This window comes from Lontra canadensis, unplaced genomic scaffold, assembly GCF_010015895.1.
Source record: "Lontra canadensis isolate GAN:19392208 unplaced genomic scaffold, GSC_riverotter_1.0 scaffold28, whole genome shotgun sequence".
Classification (NCBI taxonomy): Eukaryota; Metazoa; Chordata; class Mammalia; order Carnivora; family Mustelidae; genus Lontra; species Lontra canadensis.
In genome coordinates, this window is record NW_022631022.1 from 18,986,355 (window position 1) to 19,007,688 (window position 21,334).

The 21,334-nt window shown below is 56.5% G+C and overlaps 2 protein-coding genes across 2 annotated transcripts; both read left to right on the forward strand.

The window, feature by feature from the left end:
* Positions 1-12,511, forward strand: LMAN1L (lectin, mannose binding 1 like). Its single transcript, XM_032865059.1, has 14 exons — positions 1-605; positions 3,572-3,726; positions 3,843-3,950; positions 4,048-4,106; positions 5,430-5,529; positions 5,894-6,014; positions 6,840-6,895; positions 7,491-7,623; positions 7,926-8,077; positions 8,720-8,803; positions 9,171-9,226; positions 10,328-10,451; positions 11,075-11,202; positions 12,247-12,511. Exons 1-14 carry the CDS (start codon positions 293-295, stop codon positions 12,380-12,382), a joined length of 1,725 nt encoding a protein of 574 aa, XP_032720950.1. The 5' UTR covers positions 1-292; the 3' UTR covers positions 12,383-12,511.
* A 780-nt stretch (positions 12,512-13,291) lies between these two features.
* Positions 13,292-18,321, forward strand: CPLX3 (complexin 3). Its single transcript, XM_032865058.1, has 3 exons — positions 13,292-13,595; positions 14,755-14,842; positions 17,183-18,321. Exons 1-3 carry the CDS (start codon positions 13,432-13,434, stop codon positions 17,405-17,407), a joined length of 477 nt encoding a protein of 158 aa, XP_032720949.1. The 5' UTR covers positions 13,292-13,431; the 3' UTR covers positions 17,408-18,321.
* Positions 18,322-21,334: the final 3,013 nt, after the last annotated feature.

The following is a 21,334-nucleotide window of genomic DNA, read 5'->3' on the forward strand; positions in this document are numbered from 1 at the left end:
GCGGGACAGGGAAGGCTGGGGGTGGGTTGGGGATAATGACCAGAGGGTCGGGACTCCTGTCTGCAGGAAGGAGGCAGGAGGTGGAGGCACTGAGCAAAGGGAGAGGCTAGGGCTGCTGGGGGCCAGGGCCTGTTCTTATGATCCTTGATGCCTCTCGGCTGCCGGAGCTGACAGAAGGTGGGAAGATGTGCTGAGCCCAGGAACAGGGGCAGAACTGGGTGGGTGAGAGGCCAGGGGTCAGGCTGGAGATGAGGGAGGGGCTGGGCCTGAGGTCAGGCCTAGAAGGAACAGGATGTCTGTGTCAGGGATGAAGGGAGAGAACAGGGCCAGAAACCAGCTCCTCCCCACCTGGCCCTGTCCCCGGAGCCCCTCCCTGCCCTGCCAGCTTCAGCTCCTCCCAGGGGCCCAGACACCAGATCCCTTCGCAATGCTGGTGGTCAGTGGCCCAGAGCCCTTGTTCTGCCTTCTCCTCCTCCTGCTCCTGGGCCCCTACAGCTCTGCGGGGGCCAGTCCTCCTCACAGAAGGTTTGAGTACAAGCTCAGCTTCAAAGGACCAAGACTGGCGTTGCCTGGGGCAGGAATACCCTTCTGGAGTCATCATGGAGGTGAGGGGTGGGGTAGGGACCCTCTGGAGGGGCTGACCAGCTCTAGGTGGCTGTGACTCAGTGGGGAGTGGGCCTGCTGGTACCAGCTGCTGCCCAAGATGGAGCCAGGCCTGGGCAGGCAGTGGCCTCAGCCCCAGGAACCCTCCCAGGCTTGTCTTCCTTCTCCACCACCACAACACCACTGCCATCCACCAGTCTCCATTTCTCCCCTCTGCCTCTCTCTTTCTCTGCCGTAGGACTTCCCTCTTCTCCTTTTGCCTCTCCTTGGAACCCCTTCTTCCTCTGCCTGTTGGACCCATAAGCACACACACACGCTTGCTCACATGCTGAGTCCCAGACACAGATGCAAGGGCAACTTGGACCAGAACCTGCCTCCCCTCTCCCTGCACCTTGCTGCCAGGCCTGTGGATGTCTGTGAGAACTGCGGGCTGCTGGAGGGAGGTACCCTCGTGGCCAGCTGTTTTGCCAGAGAGGGCACCAGCTCTGCTCTGTGTCTGTGTTGGTTGGAAGCAGGCGTGAGAGCATGCTTCAGAAACTTCCTTCAGAAACTTCAGAAACTTCCAAGCCTAGGCCTCCATAGTCTGTCTTCGACTCGATCTTGTTCAAAAAGGATTTTTTTTTCCCCCTGAGGCAGAGCTCAGTATCACAACCCTGAGATCATGACCTGAGTCAAAATCAAGAGTCGGATGCTTAACCCACCCAGGTACCTGTCAAAAAGGCTTTCCGAGGACTTACAAGGACCCATGTAGTACCGAGGAGCTTAAAATAGGAATGAACAAGACTCAGGGTTAAGGCTGAGGCAGGAGATGAGTCCGGGAACATGGCTTGTCACCAAAACAGGCCATGGGGTCTGCCCGCCCTTCAGAGTTCGGCCATGGATCTGGTTCAGAGCCACCCAACAGGCAAAGCAAAGAGAGAAAGCAGATCCACTAGGTACTTCTGTGTCTGTGAGAAAGGGCATGATTCCTGACTGAGACCAGAACGAATATCCCTTTAAGATTACAGGCTCTGTCAGAAGGGTCTTTGGACCAATTTTCCTCACAGAGACTTGGGAGGTAAACAAGGAAAGGGGCCAATTCTCACAGCACCAAGCCAGACCCTGCCTCAGGCCTACGATGGCAGGGCCTGTAAAACACACCCTGTTCTGGGCCCGGTTGAGTCTGGAGTGTCCCAGACCCTATGAGGGAGCAGAGGCGCATTCTCCAAGATCACATGGTGATATGTGTCCTGTCCATTCGTGTACTCCCTCATCCTTTTACCAGACTTCCCCCAGCACGGCCCTCTGTGCCCAGCCCAGAGACCCAGAGCTGTCAGCCTCAAGGAGTCACAGTTTGGGGGTGAGGTCTCACGGATAAGCCATGTAAAGCTGAATGCATTAGTGCCCTGTACAGCGGACCATCCTTGCCTCCTGCAAGTCACTTCAGAGGCAGTGGTGGCTTCTAAGCAACCCCAGGACATCTGGCCTTGCTGCCTCTGAGCCTCCCTGCCCCCAGCCCTGGCCTTGCTGAGCAAACACCCTGGATTAGCCATCTCCGGAAAGTCCTGGCAAGGCCTGGACCTTGGGCCAGGTTCCAGGCTGGCAGGCCAGAGAGGTGGGGAACCAGCTGGGGTGAGGCCTCTGATCTCCTTACCCCTGATTCCTGCCAAGCCTGCCTCAGTTTCTCTCCCCTTTCCTTCCTCCTCCCAGACAGGCCTCCCCCTAGGCACAGCCACTGAGAATTCACACACACACACACACACACACACACACACACACACACACTCCATCCTCCACCCTTTCCTTATGGTCCTGCCAGCCAGTTCCCACCTTTGCTTGCATGCTTTCCCCTAGGTACCCCCCCCAGGAAGCCCCCGGCCTCATTTGGCTACACCAGAGTCTCTCCCTGCTTCCACAGCCTGGAGTCCTGAACCCCAGCGTGGCTGTTCTTGCAAAGCACTCTGCTGTGTCCTTTGGCCTCGGGCACATCCTCTTCCTTCACAGGGCCTGTTTTCTCACCTGAGATGTGGAAAGGGGTGACACAAATCTCTCCTGTGATAGAAAAAGCTGACGCTTGAACAACACAGGGGCTGGGGAGCCGAGCCCACACACAGTGCAAAATTAGGGTATAACTTATGATGCACCCAAAACTTAACTGTTCATAGTTTGACCAGAAGCGTTACAGATACCCAGATGGCCAAGTAACACATATTTTGTATGTTATATGTATTATATACCAGATTCTTATAAAAAGGTAAGCCAGAGAGAAGAAAGTGTTATCAAAAAAATCATAAAGAAGATGGGAGCCTGGGTGGCTAATTCCGTTAAACACCCAGTCCTTGGTTTTGGCTCAGGTCATGATCTCAAGGTCCGGGGATCAGGCTCCACACTCAGCACAGAGTCTGCTCGAGACTCTTCCCCCGCCTTCCCTTCCCCTCCGCTCCTCCCCCGTTCATGCTCGTGCTCTCTGACACTCTAAAAAATTTTTTTAAAAGGAAGAAAAAAGAAAATCATAAGGAAAAAAATACATTTTCAGTATCATACTGTATTTATCAAAAACACTTGCATATAAATGGACCTGTGCCACATGCAGCCGTGTTGTTCAAGGGTCAGCTGTACTTGGAATCCCATGGAGCCGAGTTTGAATTCCTTAACTGTTCGGAGCCTCGGTTTCCTTGGGTAAATGGGGTCTTTAAAAAGCAGGCCATACAGACTTGTAGGGCGGCTTGCGTGAGAAGTCAGGTAAAGCACCACCCCGTGGGTCTGGGGTCCGTTGCCCTCCCCTGGCAAAACCCCCCACCCCCTGGCTGTGCTGGGCTCCAGCTCCCCCTTCCTCAGTGGGTTCCCATATCCAACAGGCCTGTTATTTACTGGCAGGCCTTGATGTTCCCTCCTTTCCCCCGCTCCCCGGTCCCAGCCCAGGTAGAGAGACAATGATGGGAGAAGCGGGGGCGGTGGGGCCCCAGGCCTGAGCTGCCCTGGTCTGCAGATGCCATGCTGGGCCCGGAAGAAGTGCGGCTGGTCCCGTCCATGCAGAACCGCAGTGGCGCCGTGTGGAGCAGGGTCCCTGTCCTCTTCTCTGCCTGGGAGGTGGAGATGCAGATGCGGGTGACTGGGCCAGGGCACCAGGGAGCCAGGGGCATGGTGAGTGGCCCCAACCAGGGCCTGACAGAGGGGGTGAGGCAGGGAGATGGGTGGTGAGCCTGAGGTTCCGCTGTCCTGAGGGACCCCCTGGGGACTGAGCCGCTGGGGACCCGCAGGCCGTGTGGTACACCCGGGACAGGGGCCAAGTAGGCTCCGTCCCGGAGGGGCCAACCTCGTGGGATGGCATCGGGATCCTCTTCGACTCCTCAGCTGAGGACAGCCAGGTGAGAGTAATTTCCCACCCCCCACCACCCACACTGTCCCCCTCCTCCCTGTGCCTGTAGCTCAGGCTGCCCATCACACCCCCCCACCCCCATGCAGAACAGCCCCGCCGTCCGTGTGCTGGCCAGCGATGGACACACTCGCTATGAGGCACGTGGGTAAGGGCCTGTCTGGACAGACTCCTACCCCTCTCCTGGGCCACGAGGGCCTCAGCGGTTACCCACACCGCCGACTCAGGCCCCTGCCCCAGCTTCTGATGGGATCCCCCCACCCCACCCCACCAGGACTGTCCCCTCCCCGAGGGCCTCTCATCTGAGCTGCTTGCTGCTGCCCTGAACTCTCTCCCACTTGGTCCCAGCTGGGCCCAGTAACTGCCCCACTGAGTCCTCAATTCGTACAACCTAACAGCCCCCACTTGGGGGGGGGGCGGGGTGTGAAAGGACACAGGGCAGAGCCTGTGCTGAGCGCTCTCACTCACATCTCACCTGGTCAGCAACACTCCGGAGAAGGGGGCATTATTAGTCCCCAGCTACAGGCAAGGACCCTCAGGCCCAGAGAGGAGGAGCGACATGCCGGAGGTCACACAGCTCTGTGCAGAGCTGAGATTTGAGGCCAGATGGCTCACGCCCTGCCCCTCCGCCCCGCCGCCTGCCGGCCAGCGCCTTCCCTTTCTCCCAGATGACGTGGCTGCCCTTCCCACCCAGCCGGGCTGCCTCCTCAGTGTTTCTCAGCAAACATCCCTTAGCTCATAAGAATTAGAGTAATTGCGGTGTTTATGGAGCAGAGCTTACCTGTGTCCCGGGCGTAGCGCCAAGCACTTTGCACTCACTGTCTTAGTTAACCCTCATAACAAGGTTATGAGGTAGTTTCAATTATTAGCCTCATTTTAAAGATGGGGCAACTCAGGTCTGGAAGGACCTGGTAATTTGCCCAAGGTCACACGGGCCGCTGCTCAAGCTGCGGCTTCTCCCGGCTCTGGGCCGCCTCCCTCTCGGCTGAAGGCAGCAGTGACTGCCTGGTCTACGCGGCTCTGGGCCCAGAGAAACTCGGGACCTCTGGGGCACACAGAACTCGCCTTGTGCTGCCCGTCCTGAGTCTGTCCTGCTGCTTCAAGCTTGGAGAAGACTTCCCAGAGGCGCAGGGGGACGTGGAGGTTAAGGGAGGGACGGTGGGAGGATGCGGTAGGCCTGGGGGACTGAGGGCATCCCAAGCTGTCTCCCTGAGGGAAGAGTCACAGGAAGGCCCCTTCTGTAAACTCCGAGTGGCCCCACTCTGCCTGGGCAGGCTGGCTTCCCTGCTCCTCGTTCTGGCCTACTAAAGAACCAGACCACATTAAGAGAGACTCAAGCTAGACCACAGAAACACGTCCCATTCCCCGGGTCACCCAGTGGGGGGCGGGGGGGTTGCTACAGGCCCACGCAGAGTGGCCCCTGGGACCCCCCACCCCTGCCACCGCCCGGCTGGATTCCAAGTGCCCACAGGGACGGAGCTGGCAGCGAGCTGGGCGCCTGCCACTGGGATTTCCGCAACCTACCATACCCCTTCAGAGTACGGATCACCTACTGGGGGCAGCGGCTGCGCGTGAGTGCCCCTTCTGCTTTTGCTGGTTCTTTGGGCAGGGAGGGGCCGACCGCAGGGCTCAGAGCTACAGAGCTGCTGTGAGCGCACCCGTGACCCCAGCAGACTGGTGCCTGTGACACCACGCGGGGTCTGTTGCACAGAGGGGCGGCACTCTGGTCCCTGCACAGACTGCTAACTCCCAGAGCACACACTTAGGGGAGCTAGTGTGAGACCAGGCGAACGTGTTCCTCCTTGCCATTCTGACATCGGGCCCCATGGCCACCTTTAGAACCAGGAGAGCCACTGGATCAGAGGTGGGGACGATGCCCACTGCTGGGGTCAGGGGGTTCCGTGTGCAAGGGGCTCAGTCTTCTGTGCCCCTCAGGTGTCCCTGAACAGTGGCCTCACTCCCAGTGACCTAGAGAAGGTCTGCGTGGACACAGGGCCCCTGCTCTTGGCTCCTGGAGGTTTCTTTGGGGTCTCGGCAGCCACCAGCTCCCTGGCAGGTAAGGGTCCTCTGGGCAGGTGAGAGGTAAGAGCAGAGGAGTGTTACCTAATATCCCATGACCCGCCCTGAGCACACCCTCTAAAGAGCTGTGGGTGTGGGTCAGCGACTTCCTCTCCCTGCGGCCTGAAGAGTCATGCTCGAGCCCTCACTGGGCCTCTGTTACCACCGGGAAGCTCACGTTTGCCTCGCAGAGTTGCCCTAAGTCTCAAATAGGATAAAGCACAAGAAGTCTTTACTCCAAGGATGGCCCTATAGTTGCCCCTAGCTGGGAACTGTGGGGCAAGTGGAAGAGGGACATGAGGGACATTTAGGGGACTGGAGCAAAAGGACATAACATCATGAAGAGTCCACGGAGGAACCCACCACTGGAAATCCGGGTGCAATCTGAGAGTGGCAGTTCTTCAAGGCCAAGACTTTTGTTAGACTGTAGGCACTGGGGAGCCTTGGAAGGTTTGGGAGGAGGAGAGTGACATGGTCGGAGCCATGCTGAGGAGGCGGCCATTGTGTGGTTGCTTCTGTCAGTAACAGCCATGCTCTGGGGTCCGAGGGTGTCACTCAGCCTGTTGCTCTGGCTCTAGCCATTCACCACGGGCCCATCTTTGGCTCTGTGTGTGGGTCAACCCTCACAGTGCCCCCCATCTGCTTGTCTGACCCTCACACATTTCCTATGAAGTGAGCAAGATGAGGGCTAGAGTTGCCCAAAGTCACCCAGATCTCCTGCCTACCTGGAATGTAATGGAGCCTGGGGGGAGGGGGAGGGCTGAGTAAGTGGGCCACTGGGTGGAGGGGGCGTCTTCCTTTCCCTTCTCTCTTCTCTTTCCAGATGACCATGACATCCTGTCCTTCCTGACCTTCAGTCTGAGTGAGCCGGGTTTGAAGGTGATGCCAGCCCTGGGCCGGCCTTCAGGGGAGAGCTGGGGGAGACACAGCCCAGGGACACTTCCCTGCCCCAGATGCTTCTGCTCACGCCATGTGCAATCAGTCCTGTCATTCCAGCCTTTATCTCTAAGGCTATCTCTCTCTCTCTCTCTGAGCTTTGCTCAGACCAGGCCTTGTTTCGGGCAGCACTGGGGGCCAGAGGTGACCTAGAGCTAGGCCCTGTCCCAGAGCACGTCCACAGCTGTCTGGGGGTTGTAGGAGCACGGAAGAGCGGTCCTGACCCGCCAGGGGGAGCAGGGAAGGCCACCTGGGAGAGATGAGCTTGAAAGGGCAGAGACAGGTAGCTGAGCAGAGGAGCAGCGGGGACAAAGGTCTGAGTCCTGAGAGAGCTGCTGGGGCCCAGGCAGCAGCAGGAGGGAAGGCTGTGGGGACTGGCAACAGCAGAGCAGGACAGAAACTGCAGGGCCTGGTGGCTGAGCTGAGGGAGACCCAGCTGGGGTGCTCTAGGAGGGGGAATGGAGACCTTGTGGGAAAGCTCCCCACACCCGCCGATCTCCCATGGGTTTCAGGCCTGAGTTTTGTCTTCTTTTTCCAGCCTCCCCCCCAGCCCTTTCTGGAGATGGAGGAGCTCCGGCTGGTGAGGCAGCTGGAAGGGCTTTGGGCAAGGCTGGCCCTGGGCACCAAGAAGCATGTGATTCCACAGCAGAGCTCTGAACTCCAGGAAGAGGGTAAGGGAGAAGGGAGGTAGGGCAGGGTCCCATTTGAGCATCGCAGGGTCCTCTTCCCTTCAAAGCAGGAGCTTTTTAACTAATGGGGAGATGAAGATCTGAGGAGGCCATAGGAAGCAGACCCTGGGTCCCAGGAACTCTGTCCTATCCCCACCCCACCACCCAGACATAGCTTTCCAGGGGAGAGTCTAGGAGGCAGAAGCCATGCCTTTCTGCTCGCCCCCTCCAAGGAGCCCCCAAAAGATAGGATCTGCTACCCTGTCCCAGCTTACTGCCTGTTCCAGCTCTGCCCCAATCTCCAGGGGAAAGAAGCTTTGTGCTGGCAGAGACGCTGGGCAGACACCGCCAGACCCTGCAGGCTCTCCAGGGTCTATCTGAACAGCTGGCCCAGGCTGAGAGACAATGGAAGAAGCAGCTGGAGTCCCTAGGCCGCGCCAGGCCTATGGGAGCCTGGGTGAGTGGCCCCTTGGGCACCCATGGCCCTGCCTGCAGGCCTGGACAAGACAGCTCCCTCTGGGACTGGGTCCCTGCCCCCAGGGGGCTCCCTCTGTCCAGAAAGAGGAGGGAGCACTCTACTTAGGAACACATCTCCCCCAAGGTCTGGAGGGGAAGGAGAGCCAGGGATCAGTGCTGCAGGGGGCAGGGTGGGGTGGACCTGCCAGGCAGGGGAGCATGTGGGAGGGTAGCCCACAGATCCACGTGGCAGGGCTTGGGAGGGGAGATGCTGGGCATTTGGACGCAGGCTGTAGACATGTGCCAGAAATAGACTGGGTGCTAATTTGCATGTAGTTCCACATGTGATTTGGTTCACACATGGCTTGCTTCATGCTCAGATGGACCAGAATCCTCGTTTCATCCCCACTGCTCTCCTGGCTTCTCCTCCAGGGAGCCCTGTCCCATGGCACGCCCAGCCCGGGGCCTGAGAGCCTGGGACTCATTCAAGCTGTGAGATGCCAGGCAGAAGAGGCTTGTGGCTCCTGGGGGCTTGGCTGGGCTCTGGCAGCTCAGGTCTTTCATCTCGTGTCCTCAGGCCAGAGCAGCTGAAGCTGGGCTGCTGGAAGGGGGAAGTGGGGATGGGGCCGTACTCCAAGGCTAGGCCCAGAGCTCCTCCTGCCAGAGTCTATCCACCCCAGAGAGGGGAGGTCACTTCTCCAGGCCACACAGCAAGACAGAGGCCCAAGCACTGAGAGTTGTTCAGCACTGGTCCCATCTTGCACTGTGCCCCAGGCGGTGTGGGGGTAGGTAGCAGAGGATTGGACTGGGCCTCTGCCTCCTTCAGGGGCAGAACCACTTCTGCAAAGGGCAGAAAGCCCGTGACCCCCAGGGGGAGGGGTTTGAGAGGAAGAGGAATCCAGAAGCCCAGCTGGACAGGGGGAGAAACTCAATGTGTCAGGTCATGTCCAAACTGACAAGGGGCCAGGTAAGCTGGCAAGGCCTTCCAGAAGGAAGGGGCTGCAGTGTCCTTGGGGAAGACAGACTTCGGGAAGAGAGGGGCTGTGCTCTGGGCCCTAGAGGACAGGGCAGCATTCCTGCAGGACTTGGCCAAGGTCAGCACCTTGCTCCATGGACAGAGGACTCTTCTCCAGGACCTGCAAGAGATGAGGTAAAGACACCTGCCAGAAGGGGTCCGGGGGGGGGGGTGGAGCAGAGAAGCCCAGCTTCACCCACTTGCTCAGCCTCAAGTCCCTCCATCAGCCCCCTATTCATTTCCTCACTTCCTGAGTTCCTGAGCATCCAGCATGAAGTCTGACACATGGGGAGGGGCTGGGGCAGAGTTAGGTTTGTCCAGTGGACCTGAACTTAATTGTATCGAGTTTAAAGTTTGAAATTCCTAGTTTAAAAGTAACTCTCCCTGGGAAGAACCCCTCATGAGAGCCCCTATCAGAACCCCGTCTTCCCAGGGAGGGCAGGTAAATCTGAACCCTCCTTCAGTGACAGCTCCTGGAAGGACGGAATGTTTTTTGTTTGGCTGGTTTTTCGTTTATTTTTAAGATTTTATTTATTTATCAGAGACAGACAGAGCATAAGCAGGAGGAGCCAGGCAGGGGGAGAGGAAGAAGCAGGCCCCCTGCTAAGCAAGGAGCCCCACACGGGGCTTGAACGCTGGACCCTAGGATCATGACTTAAGCCAAAGGCAGACGCTTAACCGACGAGCCACCCAGGCACCCCACGGAGTGGATGTTTTAATGGCATTCTTGGAGGAACCTTAACCAAGATCAGGCCCAGCTGAAGAGGGGGCAGTCCCTGACTTCTTTTTGCCCCCCACCAACATCCCACCCTAGGCCAAGACTCAGGAGCTACCCATAGAGCTCTAGGCACAGGGAGGTCACCTTGATGCCATGGAGGAGGGATCAGGCTGGATGCTGGATTCTGGGTCCCTAACCCACATCTAGACACTTAGGGGTGGGAAGATGGAAAGAGGGAGAGGAACTAAATCCCCTGGGGACTGGGAATGGAAAGCAAAGCCCAGGGAGCCTAGAGTTGAGACAGACAACTTTAGGGAGACCTTCCTCTGACCTAAAGCTGTCTGGGGATATAGAATGAAGGTCTGGGGAAAGAAGACCAGCCCCTAAGAAGGGGCCCTATGGATGGTGTCTGTTTCCCTCCAGGTGCTGCCGTTAGGGATTATGAGAAGTGGTTAGGGGGTTTGGCTGCAACTAGAAGGCATAATGAGTCATCTCCCTTGGTTTCCATCCCCCACCAGGGATGCAGCTGCCCACGTGGCCTCAAGAGCCCAGCTCTTCTATCTGCCGGTAGGCACCAAGCATCATTTCTTAGAGCTGGCCCAGATCCTGAGCCTCCTGCAGAAGGAACTTCAGGGCCCATTGGTGAGTGGGAAGGAAGGGGTACCAGGAGGACCCCATCCTTGAGGTCCAGGCTCAGCCCCCTTCCTCCAGCACTGCAGGCCCTCCTCCCCTCATGCTCCCCTGTTGGGACTGCTGGCAGGCACACGTATGTCTGTGTCTGTGATATGCATGTGATCTTCTCTCTGCCCGCTCCGCTCTCTGGAAGCTCCCATAGCTCTCGATGCCAGCAGGGCCCTGAAGACCGTTGGCTCCAACCCCCCTCAGTGACCAGAAGGGAAATGGGAGTCCCCAGAGCTCAGCGGTGAAGCTCTCCCTTCCCTGTGCCCCATCTTGCTCTTACCTTTGCCCTCACCCTCACCCTCACCTTGGCTTTCACTTTCTACTTCTTTCTCAACTCTAGAGCCTTCAGAGTCCTGAAGATCCCAGGCCCTAGGCCTTCCCAGCTGTTCCCACAAACAGAGCCATGGGAGCTAGGGTGGGGGCAGCAGCTTTTTACTCTGACCCCTCTCCAAGTTCCCTGGATGAGAACCACGGTGCCTCAAGCCTGAGGGAAGGAATTAGAGCCCACAGAGAGCCCAGATTCCAGGTCCCCTTCTACCTTTGGGTAAGAAGCTGATCCAAGACTTTAGAATGTACCCTTTCAGAAAGCAGCAGCCAAGAACCCTCGCCCACCTGGCCAACTCCCAGGGACCTCCTCGTGCCTGCGGCCCAGAATGTTCTTGTTCTTCCTCCTCATTCAGACTGTTGGCTTCTTCTGTTATGTGCACTTCAGGTGGGTCTTCCCATGGGTAAGGCATCCTAATGCCCATCTGGCATCTCTTAATTCTGGGTCATAGCCACCCAATTTGAGAGATGGTGCATTGAGGCCCAGGAGGAATGTGCCTGGTCTACCAGCTGGCAAGGAGTGGCCCTCAGGCTAGGGCCCATTTTTTCTGATAGGCTCTACTGACCACCAGGTAGCTGCTGGCCCCATCTAAGTCCTGCCCTCACAGAACTCACTTGCTGGTGTGAGAAACTGACGGGTAACTGATAGTTTTGTGGTCAGTGCCATGATGGCAGGAAGCTCAGGGGCTATGACAGTACAAGAAAAAAACACTTGACCCAGCTTGGGGTAATAAGAGCATTGACCTGGAAGGGACCTTGGATATGAGTCATCAAGATAACTAGAAGTTTTCCAGCCTGTCAAGATAAGTAAGGGCATCAATGCAGAGAAAAGGCATGGAAGCATGAAAAAAGCACAATATTCTGGAGAAAAAGTGGCAAGTTCAGTACTGTCAAAGCAAAGTATGGGACCAGTTTGTGAAATTGGGCAAAGAGAATTTAAAAGAGGGAGGAGGTCACTAATTCTGAATGATCGGTGTTTGTGGAATGAATGAAACATTTAGAGATGGGGAGTGTGCTAAGATGCTCAGAAATGGGACTGACAGTCCTTATTGGTGAAATTTCAAGACAAGAAGAATCAGTGTGGTCTGGGGTGGTCCCGGGGGAGAAGTGAAGTGTGCTGAGCTTTAAAAGCAGAGTAGAAGAGAAGACAGCCTCCAGGTGAGAACAGCACAGGTACAAAGTGGAAATGATGACAAGCTTATGCATTATGTAGGCTTGCAATGGTGGCCATAAGGCTGGAGCTACCTGGACAGACCTTGAATGCCAGGGGAATAATGTGGTCCTGATGGGACAGGCCAGGAGAGCCATAAAAGGTCCTAGAAGAGGGGAGACTCTGGGGGAGAGATGCTAGAGAGGTGAATGTGGGAGGCTGTTCTTAAAAGCCCCAAAGGCAGAAATCCAAGTAACCTTCTTCTCCTTTCCCTGACAGTAGGCAGGAGCTGGACAAGAGCCTTTGGGACTGTTTGTCCACAGGCAGACCTCTGTGTCCTGCACCACGAAACCCTGGGGCCCTGGGGGTTCTGAGGAGGCAGCCTCTCTCCCTCAGCGTTCATGCAAGACTCACCTGAAAGCCCTGAAGGAGGGGGTAGTGTCTGGGGGTAAAGAGCTTAGTCAGTATTCTCTACTTTGGGTGCCCAGCTCCTGCTCACACCTTACTTTTGGCAAGCGCCAGTCTTATTAAAGGTGATTTACATCTCCCCATGCTTTGATATGCTCATTTACCTTCTGACTTCACCTTAATCTTTCTGAAGGCTTCCATTTTCTCTGGACAGGTAGCTGGCAGTGGGCTCCAAGCAGGCAAGGAGATCAAGGACTGACTTGATTACCAAAACCCAGATACCCCACAAGGCTTGAGCCCTAGAAGATGGAGGGAGAAGTCACAAACGTGTATAATTCTATCCCCAAATTCCTCCAGAACAAAGAGTGGTACCTCCAGGTGTCCTTCCTGGCTCAGCCCAGCCAGCATCACCACGAACAACCCTCTCCCTCTCCACTTTTTGCAGCTCTAGCGCTCAGCAGGGCTGGAGTTTGAGGGAGAACTCTGAGGCAACCCATGGGGACATAATTGGGATTCCCGCTTTCTGGTCTCCCTCTCTTTCCCAGCGTCCAGCTCATTGAGCAACTGTTGGGACAGCGGGCTGGGGAAGACGGGGTATGGGCCAGGGCAGGATCTTTGCCCCTTGCTACCACTTGAAAGAGCTAGCTGAAATCCTGGCTGTCAGCGACCTGAGAGGGGAGGGAGTGGGGGGAGACTGGGGAGCAGGGTTCCAGGCGCATCAGTGCAGCCCCTTTCCCTGGGGAGCGACGACCCCCCCCCCACAGGCCCTAATCCGTTGTCAGCAATGCCCAGGCGGAGCTTGGCGTGGTAGGAGGCACGTGGGGGAGGCGGGAGTGCGGAGCGGGCACGTGGTCCAGCCTCCTCAGCCCCGTGCATGCCCCCCGCCCCCCGTGAGGAGGGGTTTGGGGAGGTGGGGGCGGGCCTGGGCGGGGGGAGGGCGGCGGGAGGCTCAGAGCGTGGGGCGCCTGCCCGCGGCAGGAGCTGTCCGCGAGTCCTAGTGCTGAAGTAGGTGCGGACGTGCCTGGCTCCCGGAGCCCGGTGCCAGGGCCAGCGAAGACCATGGCGTTCATGGTGAAGACTATGGTGGGCGGCCAGCTGAAGAATCTCACCGGGAGCCTGGGGGGCGGCGAGGACAAGGGGGACGGGGACAAATCGGCGGCCGAAGCGCAGGGCATGAGCCGAGAAGAGTATGAGGAGTATCAGAAGCAACTGGTGGAAGAGAAGTGAGTGGGATCCTTTCCTGGCTCCAAAGACCTTCCCCCACCCCCTCCAGCCACCTGGCCGACCTCTAGGGCGGTTTCAGACCCCGAGTCCCTTACCCTACTTTTCTAGACACAGTAAGAGGCTGGCATGTGCTTTCTAGGCTGCTCCCAGAGCCACCCTATCTCAAACCCAGGACCCCGTCCCAGCTTCGCACTCCGGGCCTAGAGGGAGTGGGGGCAGGGGCAGAACGGACGTGGGATGGGGTGGGTGCACGTGCATTTCTGACGAAACAGGTAATCCCTTAATCCGATCTGGTCCTAACCGTCTCCATCTTCCAACTGGAGCTCCTCTGAGCCTGAGGTTCTGAGAAAAGCGATGCCGCTGAGGGGGGTCAGAGTCACGGAGACAGATCTTGAGATGGGGCATTCATAGATACTGAGTCTCAATGTCTACTTGTGTGTGGGCAGTGCTGGGACAGAGAGGCAGCTGGGGCTGGCCCCCAGAGCTAGACTGCTTAGGTTCAGATCTAGGTTTGTCTTCTTTTTAAATGGGTGACTTTAGACAGGTTACCTAAACCTTTCTGTGCCTCAGTTTCCTCTTCTGTAAAATGGGGGTGGTGACCATAAAACTTGCCTTATATATTTATAAGGATTAAATTATTTAACGCATGTAAACTGCATAGCACAATGCCTGGCACATGGTATATCATTAAACATTAGCTATTATTTCGCTTAATCCTGATAATAGTTTTGTGAGTTGCAAAAGAGGGAAATAAGTGGCGTACCAAAAGTGGCAATGCAGCCAGGACGCAAACCCAAGTCTGTCCCGAATACTTTCCCCCACACGACACAATCTGTCAGGAAGGGAAAAGACAGACGGAGTTGGAGGCTGCGAGAGACACATATTAGGGTCTGCAGAGTGAGCAAGACAGGCTGACGCTCCTGCCGGGAGAGTCCAGTGGCAGGTGCAGAGAAAGGGCCGCGATGATGTGGGGAGAGGCAGCAAAGACTGAGACCCAAGACCCGCCAGGTCGGAGCACACAGCTACAGCCGAGTCAGGCAGGATCGAAGCTGTTAGCGCCCCCGGGAAGGGATGCGCAGAGACCCCTTGGCCCTTCCCTCGCAGACCCCGCCCATTCTCTTAGCCCCTGAGATGACTCCGCCCCCGGTGCCCCCGCAGGATGGAGCGGGATGCGCAGTTCACGCAGAGGAAGGCTGAGCGGGCCACGCTGCGGAGCCACTTCCGAGATAAATATCGGCTGCCCAAGGTAAGCTTAGGAGCCCGGGCTGGTAGGTACATTGGGACCCCGAGCTTGGAGCTCCCCACTCTTTCTCCGGACTCTGGGCTCCGCAACTCAGCTCCTGAAACTCAGGGAGTTCTTGGTTGGATCCTTCTTTCTCAGAGGAAAGAAGACTCAGAGGCCAGGGCTTGGTGCTGCAAGGAAGCCCAGACTTCCCAAGACTGATAGGTTTGTGTTTCTGGAGCCAGTTCAGGCCCCTTCTCTCCCCCATGTCCCCTTACCCCAAACCCTAATCAGGCCCAGGCAGATGAAGAATCGGAAAGCAGTAGATTTTACCGCAAGGTTGAGTGCAAGGTTGAGGTTGAGTACTCTAGGAGCTCCTGCACACGGGGTGGGGGGGAGAGGGGGGACAGGGGCGGGGGGGAGAAGGGGGACAGGGACGGGGGTAGAGAATGCAGCACCCTCTGTGGTTCAGGCACTCGGTCTTCATCCCCTTATGTAGTCCCTCAATAACGTTTCCAGGTGGCTATCGCCCACACTACAAATAAGGAAACTGAGGCTCAGAGAGATTACAAGATGACAAGACCACACAACCAGCTAGTGTTGGAGCGGGGTCAGAGGTCAAGCCTGTGAACAGGGAACCTCAGGTTGCTGTAGGACCCCAGCTGCCATCCAGGGTAGGAGTCCCTCTGCAGAGAGCAAAATGCCCCTTGGTTGGTCAACAGCCAGATGTCTCCTACAGGCATTACAGCACTGGATGGGCATGGAATTGTTGCCTAAGGAGGAAAGTGAGGCACAAGGTACTCCCAGTGCCCAGAATCTTCCACTTAAATTAGAAGATCAGACATGTGAACATCACATTCACTCATTCAGCAAATGTTTACTGATCCCTTAGCTGCTTCTGACTCTCCAGAGGGCACCAGTCTCTCAGAGCGAAAACCAGTCTAGAAAGCCAGGAAATGTACTGAGTTAAACCCAGCTAGGAATGGAGTCATTGCTCATGGAGTCATGCTTCCACTAAGCCCGTTAAGAGACACAATTCCTGCCATCAGAAAACCTGCATCTAATAAAAGAGGCAAGACTGGGTGCCTGGGTGGCTCCGTCAGTGAAGCATCTGCCTTCGGCTCAGGTCATGATCTTGGGGTTCTGGGATCGAGTCCTGTTATCTGGCTCCCTGTTCGGCTGTGAGCCTGCTTTTCCCTCTGCCTCCGTCTCTCCCCCCTCAAGAGGGTGGGTCCTCTCTCTCTCTCAAATAAATAAAATCTTTTTTAAAAAGCTGGGGGGGAGGTGTAGAGGGAAGTCTTGGCTGTAATTGAGTAGGACATAAAGTGGAAAGGGCCAGGGTCCCCAAAGGGATAGAGAAATATGATGGCAACCAGTAGGTGTGCAGAGAGAGGACAGATATTTGAATCCATGATGTAGGTTTATTTTTTTTTAAGATTTTATTTATTTATTTATTTATTTGACAGAGATCACAAGTAGGCAGAGAGGCAGGCAGAGAGAGAGGAGGAAGCAGGCTCCCTGCTGAGCAGAGAGCCCGATGTGGGGCTCGATCCCAGGACCCTGAGATCATGACCTGATCCGAAGGCAGAGGCTTTAACCCACTGAGCCACCCAGGTGCCCCGTAGGTTTATTTTTTTAAAGATTTTATTTATTTATTTGAGAGAGAGAGAGCACAAGCAGGGGAAGAAGAGGGAGAGAAAGAAGCAGACTCCCTACTGAGCAGGGGGCCTGACACAGGACTTGATCCCAGGACCTTGGGACCATGACCTGAGCCGAAGTCAGCCCCTCAACTGACTGAACCACCCAGGCGTCCCCATGATGTAGGTTTAAAACAAGTGCCCCTGCTTCCTAGTTGTGTGACTTGCACAAGTTACTTAAATTGAGTAATTTGCTTACTTAAAACTGAGCCTCAATTTCCCCTTATTTGTAAAATAGAAATAAGAACACCTACCTCACAGGGGTATTTTGAATGTCAGCCATACAATAGGCACTTAATAAATGGTACCCATCACTACGATCAGTCCATCCTCCAGCGTAGGCAATAATCGCCAGCCTATGACCTAGCTGCCTGGAACAGTTTGACTCCTAAGCATTTCCATTTTGCTTTATTCGCTATGCGAGTGTCTTCGGTATCTCAGAGTGAAGTTAGGTGGTATAAAATGCAAGGCATGGAAGTGCGAGGTCCCCATGTCCCAGGTGTCCAAAGCTCGATCCTGGGATGTGGGGGTGGGGGCTGAGCTCACCGAAATGTGTGGCTCGAGAATCTAGGGGCTGGGAGCCCAGGCCAGGCCTCCCCCCGTCCCTTCAACTCTGGGTCTCCCTGGGCCTCCAGACCCACTCCACCTCCGCCCCTCTTCCCTTCAGAATGAGACAGATGAGAGCCAGATTCAGATGGCCGGTGGAGACGTGGAATTGCCCCGAGAGCTGGCCAAGATGATTGCGGAGGACACAGAGGAGGAGGAGGAGAGGGCCTCTGTCCTCGGGCGGTTGGCCAGTCTCCCTGGCTTGGACATCGGCTCACTCAAGGACAAGGCCCAGGCCACACTGGGGGACCTCAAGCAATCAGCTGAAAAGTGCCACATCATGTGACTACTCCCCCTGGGGTTGCCCACTGGGGTGACCAGAGGGCTGGGCCCACGTGAGGGCTAAGAGCATGTCTCAATGCCCAGGGACCCACACCCAATCTTAGTTTTGTTTCCCCCCCATCCCATGTTAGCTCAGGACCCTTCTCATCCATGGCCCAATCCTGCCTTCTGGTCTTTCCTTCTCCACTGGGACCAAAGTCCCCATTCCTCTCTTTCCCTCAAGACCCACCCTCTCTACTCAGCTTGGAGAGGCCTCCTAAGATTGTAGGAATATGCCCATCCCTCTCTGGCCGTGGCCCTAAGTTCCTGCACATGGGAGCGCCCATAGAGAGACCCAGAGAGACATGGAAACCATGGAAGCATGTACGGAAGCTTGGGCCACAGACGCATCCTGGCAAACACACACACACAGACACACACACACAAGCCAGCCCCTCTAGACACCAACACTCAGACATGCTTAGAGGGTTCTTTGGGCAGACACCCTCAGTAGACCAGAAGCCCAAGGTTGAGCCTCCACGTTCATTCTCCGTGAAAACCACTGTTCTTTTTGGTCCTCACTGCATCATCTCTAAAATGAGGATGGACTGGGTAATTTCTAAGACTCTTTCTGGCTTGGCCTCCTTGGCCCTCAGAGCCAACCCCACACTCTTCCTAGGGCAGGACAACAGCTGCAGCCATAGCCAGGAGTGGCTGCCGCTGTGCCGTGGGCTCTGGCTCTTGGGAGCTGAGCGATGCTGTGTGAGGGGCCGAGTGCCAAGGATGAAGCTGGCACTGAACGGTAGCCCAGGCGGCTCCAGGCCTTCTCTGGACCCAGGCCCAGGCAATTTCTGTTCTGTTGCTGTAGAACTCTCTCTGGATTCCATAGCTGGATCTCCTCTGTCAGCTCCGTGAAAAATAAAAATTTGAAATGATGTACCTGTCTTCCCACTTCTTACAGACCTCCAGGAATTTTGGGGTTAGTAGCCCCACAGCCCTCCTCACCCATAGCTTCATAACAATGCCAGCCTCTGTAAGATGTTCAAGCCCTACCCTTCTGGGCCCCTGGGCAAGGGCGGGGTTCCTGCACTGATGGAAGTTGCCAGGTCCAGCCTGGGGCTGGATGAAACAGGTCTGGGCTTTGAGGAGGGTGTGGTAGCTAGCTGGATGGGGGTGCACGTGGACAAGGTAGGGACTCTAAGGCCATTACTTGGGACCCCAGGAGGGGCTCTGGTTGATCACAGCTGTCTCTGGCACCAATGCCTATCCCCCTTCTCACCTTGGAGATGGAAGGTATAACTAAGAGAAGGCAGGACAACCGCCTCCCAGTCTGGGCACCGCTGTATGGCTTTGAGCAGGTCTCTTTCCCTCTCGGAGCCTATTTTCCCTGCTGTGCAATGAAGAACTAACCCCTCCTAAGTAATAAGGTTTCAAAGGATGATGGTTTGTAAAGCCTTTGCCGTGTGGCAAACTATCAACAAATGACAACTGATTCCTTAGAAAACAAAGACAAACAAAAATAAAGAGCCCAAATCTCATCCTACTTACTCGTAGGGAGGGGGTCCAGGAAACCAACCGCAAGCTGGCCACCCCAGGGTCCTGAACAGCAACAGGGTGCTACAGACCATGCCCCAGTGTCCCTGCCTGGGACCAGCCTTCAGAAGCCAACCAAGGTTTACAGGCAGCATGGCTACAGGAGGGCTTGGTTTCAGGGCTAAGTTTCCACTGGGCTTCCCTTGTAGAATAAGAGCAAGAAACATAAAACCTGTTCAGTAGGTAATGTGGGGAGAAACAGGTGGAAGAAGGAGGAGAAAGAGAGGATGAGGAACGAGGAAGGTGAAGACAGGGAGGGACACAGGCCCAGGACGGGAAGAGTTGAGCTATCACGCCAAGCCTCCCAAGCATCTCCCAGGAAGGAGCCTGGGCCTCTGAGCTGCTCCTAGGCTGCCCCGCTGGGCGGTCTCTGGACAAAAACCCCTCCTGACCTTCCTGGAGCGGGAGGAGACCCAAGCTGGAACCCCAGGCTGGGTGTGTGTGTGGCGGGGGGAGGTGCGTGGGCCTCCTCGACCGCGTCAGCAGCAAGGCCCACGTCAGCACTCCACCCTCCAGGGGCCTTCTGCTTAATGGGATTGGACAGACCCTTTTTCCCTCAGTGGTTTGCAGGACCCAGATGAAAGAGGCAGAGAGTCAGGCCGTGGGGGAGGCTGGGGGTTAACACTCACTGAGTCCTCACAAACTGAGCTGACTGGGACTGGGGTCTGGGGTCAGGGGGTGGGGGGACTGCTGAGCCTCCACACTTGTTTCCTCCTCACACTGGGAAACCTCAGGAAGCCCTGGTCTGTCTGTGTGTCCCTGCACTGGAGGGAGATGGCTCTGGGGCAAAAGGAGCCAGCTCTGGGGCCCAGGCAGAGGTGGGCAAGGAGGACAGGCTGAGGGGTCTCCAGACTCTGCTGGCCTCTCCCTGCCTCCCCTCTTCCTTCCCCTGCTTTCAGGGCTTCTCTGCTAGTCCATGTCCTTCTCATTTGTGTCCCCCACCCACTTCGACCTTGTTCCTGCCTCCTACCTGGCCTATACTCATACCCTCAGGTGGGGGGCCTCCTCTGTACTTGCCCCCAGTCCCAAGCCCTCAGGGCGTGTCTACGGGACTACTGGCCCACTACTCTCTCCCTGGCTGGTTTCTGCTTCCACTTATTCACACAGTCACTTGGTCTGTGACTGGTGCACCCGCCTGGTGTGATGCGAGGGCCACAGAGAAAGCCACTTGCCCCCCAACTTCCCTTTTCCCAGCCATTAAAACCCTGCCATCAGTACAGCGTAGTCTAGAGTAAATAATTTACCTCCCTGGCCTTTTTCTTTCTCCTGTTTTTTCTTCCCTCCTCCCTTCCTCTTTCTCAAGCTGGCAGGCAGTCTGAGGATACAGGAGAGCTTGAAAGGGGGTGAAACAGCCTCCGTGTCCGGATCCCCTCCGCACTTTCAGGAAGAGAGGGATGGCAAAGATGGCTGGCCTGCTCCCCTCACTCCACCCCCATTCTCTGGCCCTGTAATCTGGGCGATTTCAGGAAGATTGGTGACCCTGCCCTGCTCCAGTCCCCTTCTTCTGCCTTCTATCTACCCAGACAGCTCAGGCCTGGTTGTCAGAGGGAGAGGGGCGCAGAGGGAAGCAGTGACTTTCCAGAGGCCAGCTGGTCCCCAGGGAGGATTTGGGAGGGTGTTGGGGTTTGGAGTTCAGCGGACTTCCCCTTCCCCCATTGGCCAGATGGTACCTCCTCAGACACAGATGCCCCCTGGCAGGCACTGGGGACATCTGGGAGAATGTTCGCTTGCTGAGCCCGAGGTGCCGGCAGTGCCTGTTGACCCAGCTGATGCCTGAGGTTGGGTTACGGCCGGGGGGCTATGTGAGGGGAGTGGGAGGGAGCCACAGAGCCTGCTGCCCTGCCCCTGTCCCCGTGCCTGGGGGCAGAACTGTTCCCAGAATCCTACGGGGCAAGGCTCAGGAAAAGCAGGGGAGCTGGGGTGGGTGAGCTGGGGGAGCAGTGGAGTTAAGGGTGCCTCAGCCTTATTCGCAGGACTTGTGCCTGTGTGTGTGTGACCACGAGTGTAAGTCCATGTCTGCACGCGTCTGTGAACCTGAATGTGGCTTTGTTGTTTTTGTGTGTCTGCTGCCCATGGCCTGTTAGTGTCTGTGTGTTAGTGTTTGTCTGTGGGATTTCAAGTATGGGTAGGGGTTACTCTAGAGAGGTGATGTGCCCTCCCCTCCTGTCCCAGCCTCAGAACTGGGCCATCTCCCATGTCGGGGCTGGGACAGCAGCTGGCTTCTGGGGACTAGAGTTCTTCTAGGTAGGGGCGCCTGGGTGGCTCAGTGGGTTAAAGCCTCTGCCTTCGACTCAGGTCATGATCCCAGGGTCTGGAGATCGAGCCCTGCACTGGGCTCTCTGCTCAGCAGGGAGCCTGC

Bases quoted from the DNA above. Each gene is read 5' to 3' on its own strand.
- LMAN1L (XM_032865059.1), top strand. From the start codon at position 293: ATGTCTGTGTCAGGGATGAAGGGAGAGAACAGGGCCAGAAACCAGCTC. The intron at 7,624-7,925 runs GTAAGGGAGAAG...CCCAATCTCCAG, and splicing joins CTCTGAACTCCAGGAAGAGG to GGGAAAGAAGCTTTGTGCTG. The intron at 9,227-10,327 runs GTAAAGACACCT...ATCCCCCACCAG, and splicing joins CAGGACCTGCAAGAGATGAG to GGATGCAGCTGCCCACGTGG.
- CPLX3 (XM_032865058.1), top strand. From the start codon at position 13,432: ATGGCGTTCATGGTGAAGACTATGGTGGGCGGCCAGCTGAAGAATCTC. The intron at 13,596-14,754 runs GTGAGTGGGATC...GTGCCCCCGCAG, and splicing joins AAGCAACTGGTGGAAGAGAA to GATGGAGCGGGATGCGCAGT. The intron at 14,843-17,182 runs GTAAGCTTAGGA...TCTTCCCTTCAG, and splicing joins ATAAATATCGGCTGCCCAAG to AATGAGACAGATGAGAGCCA.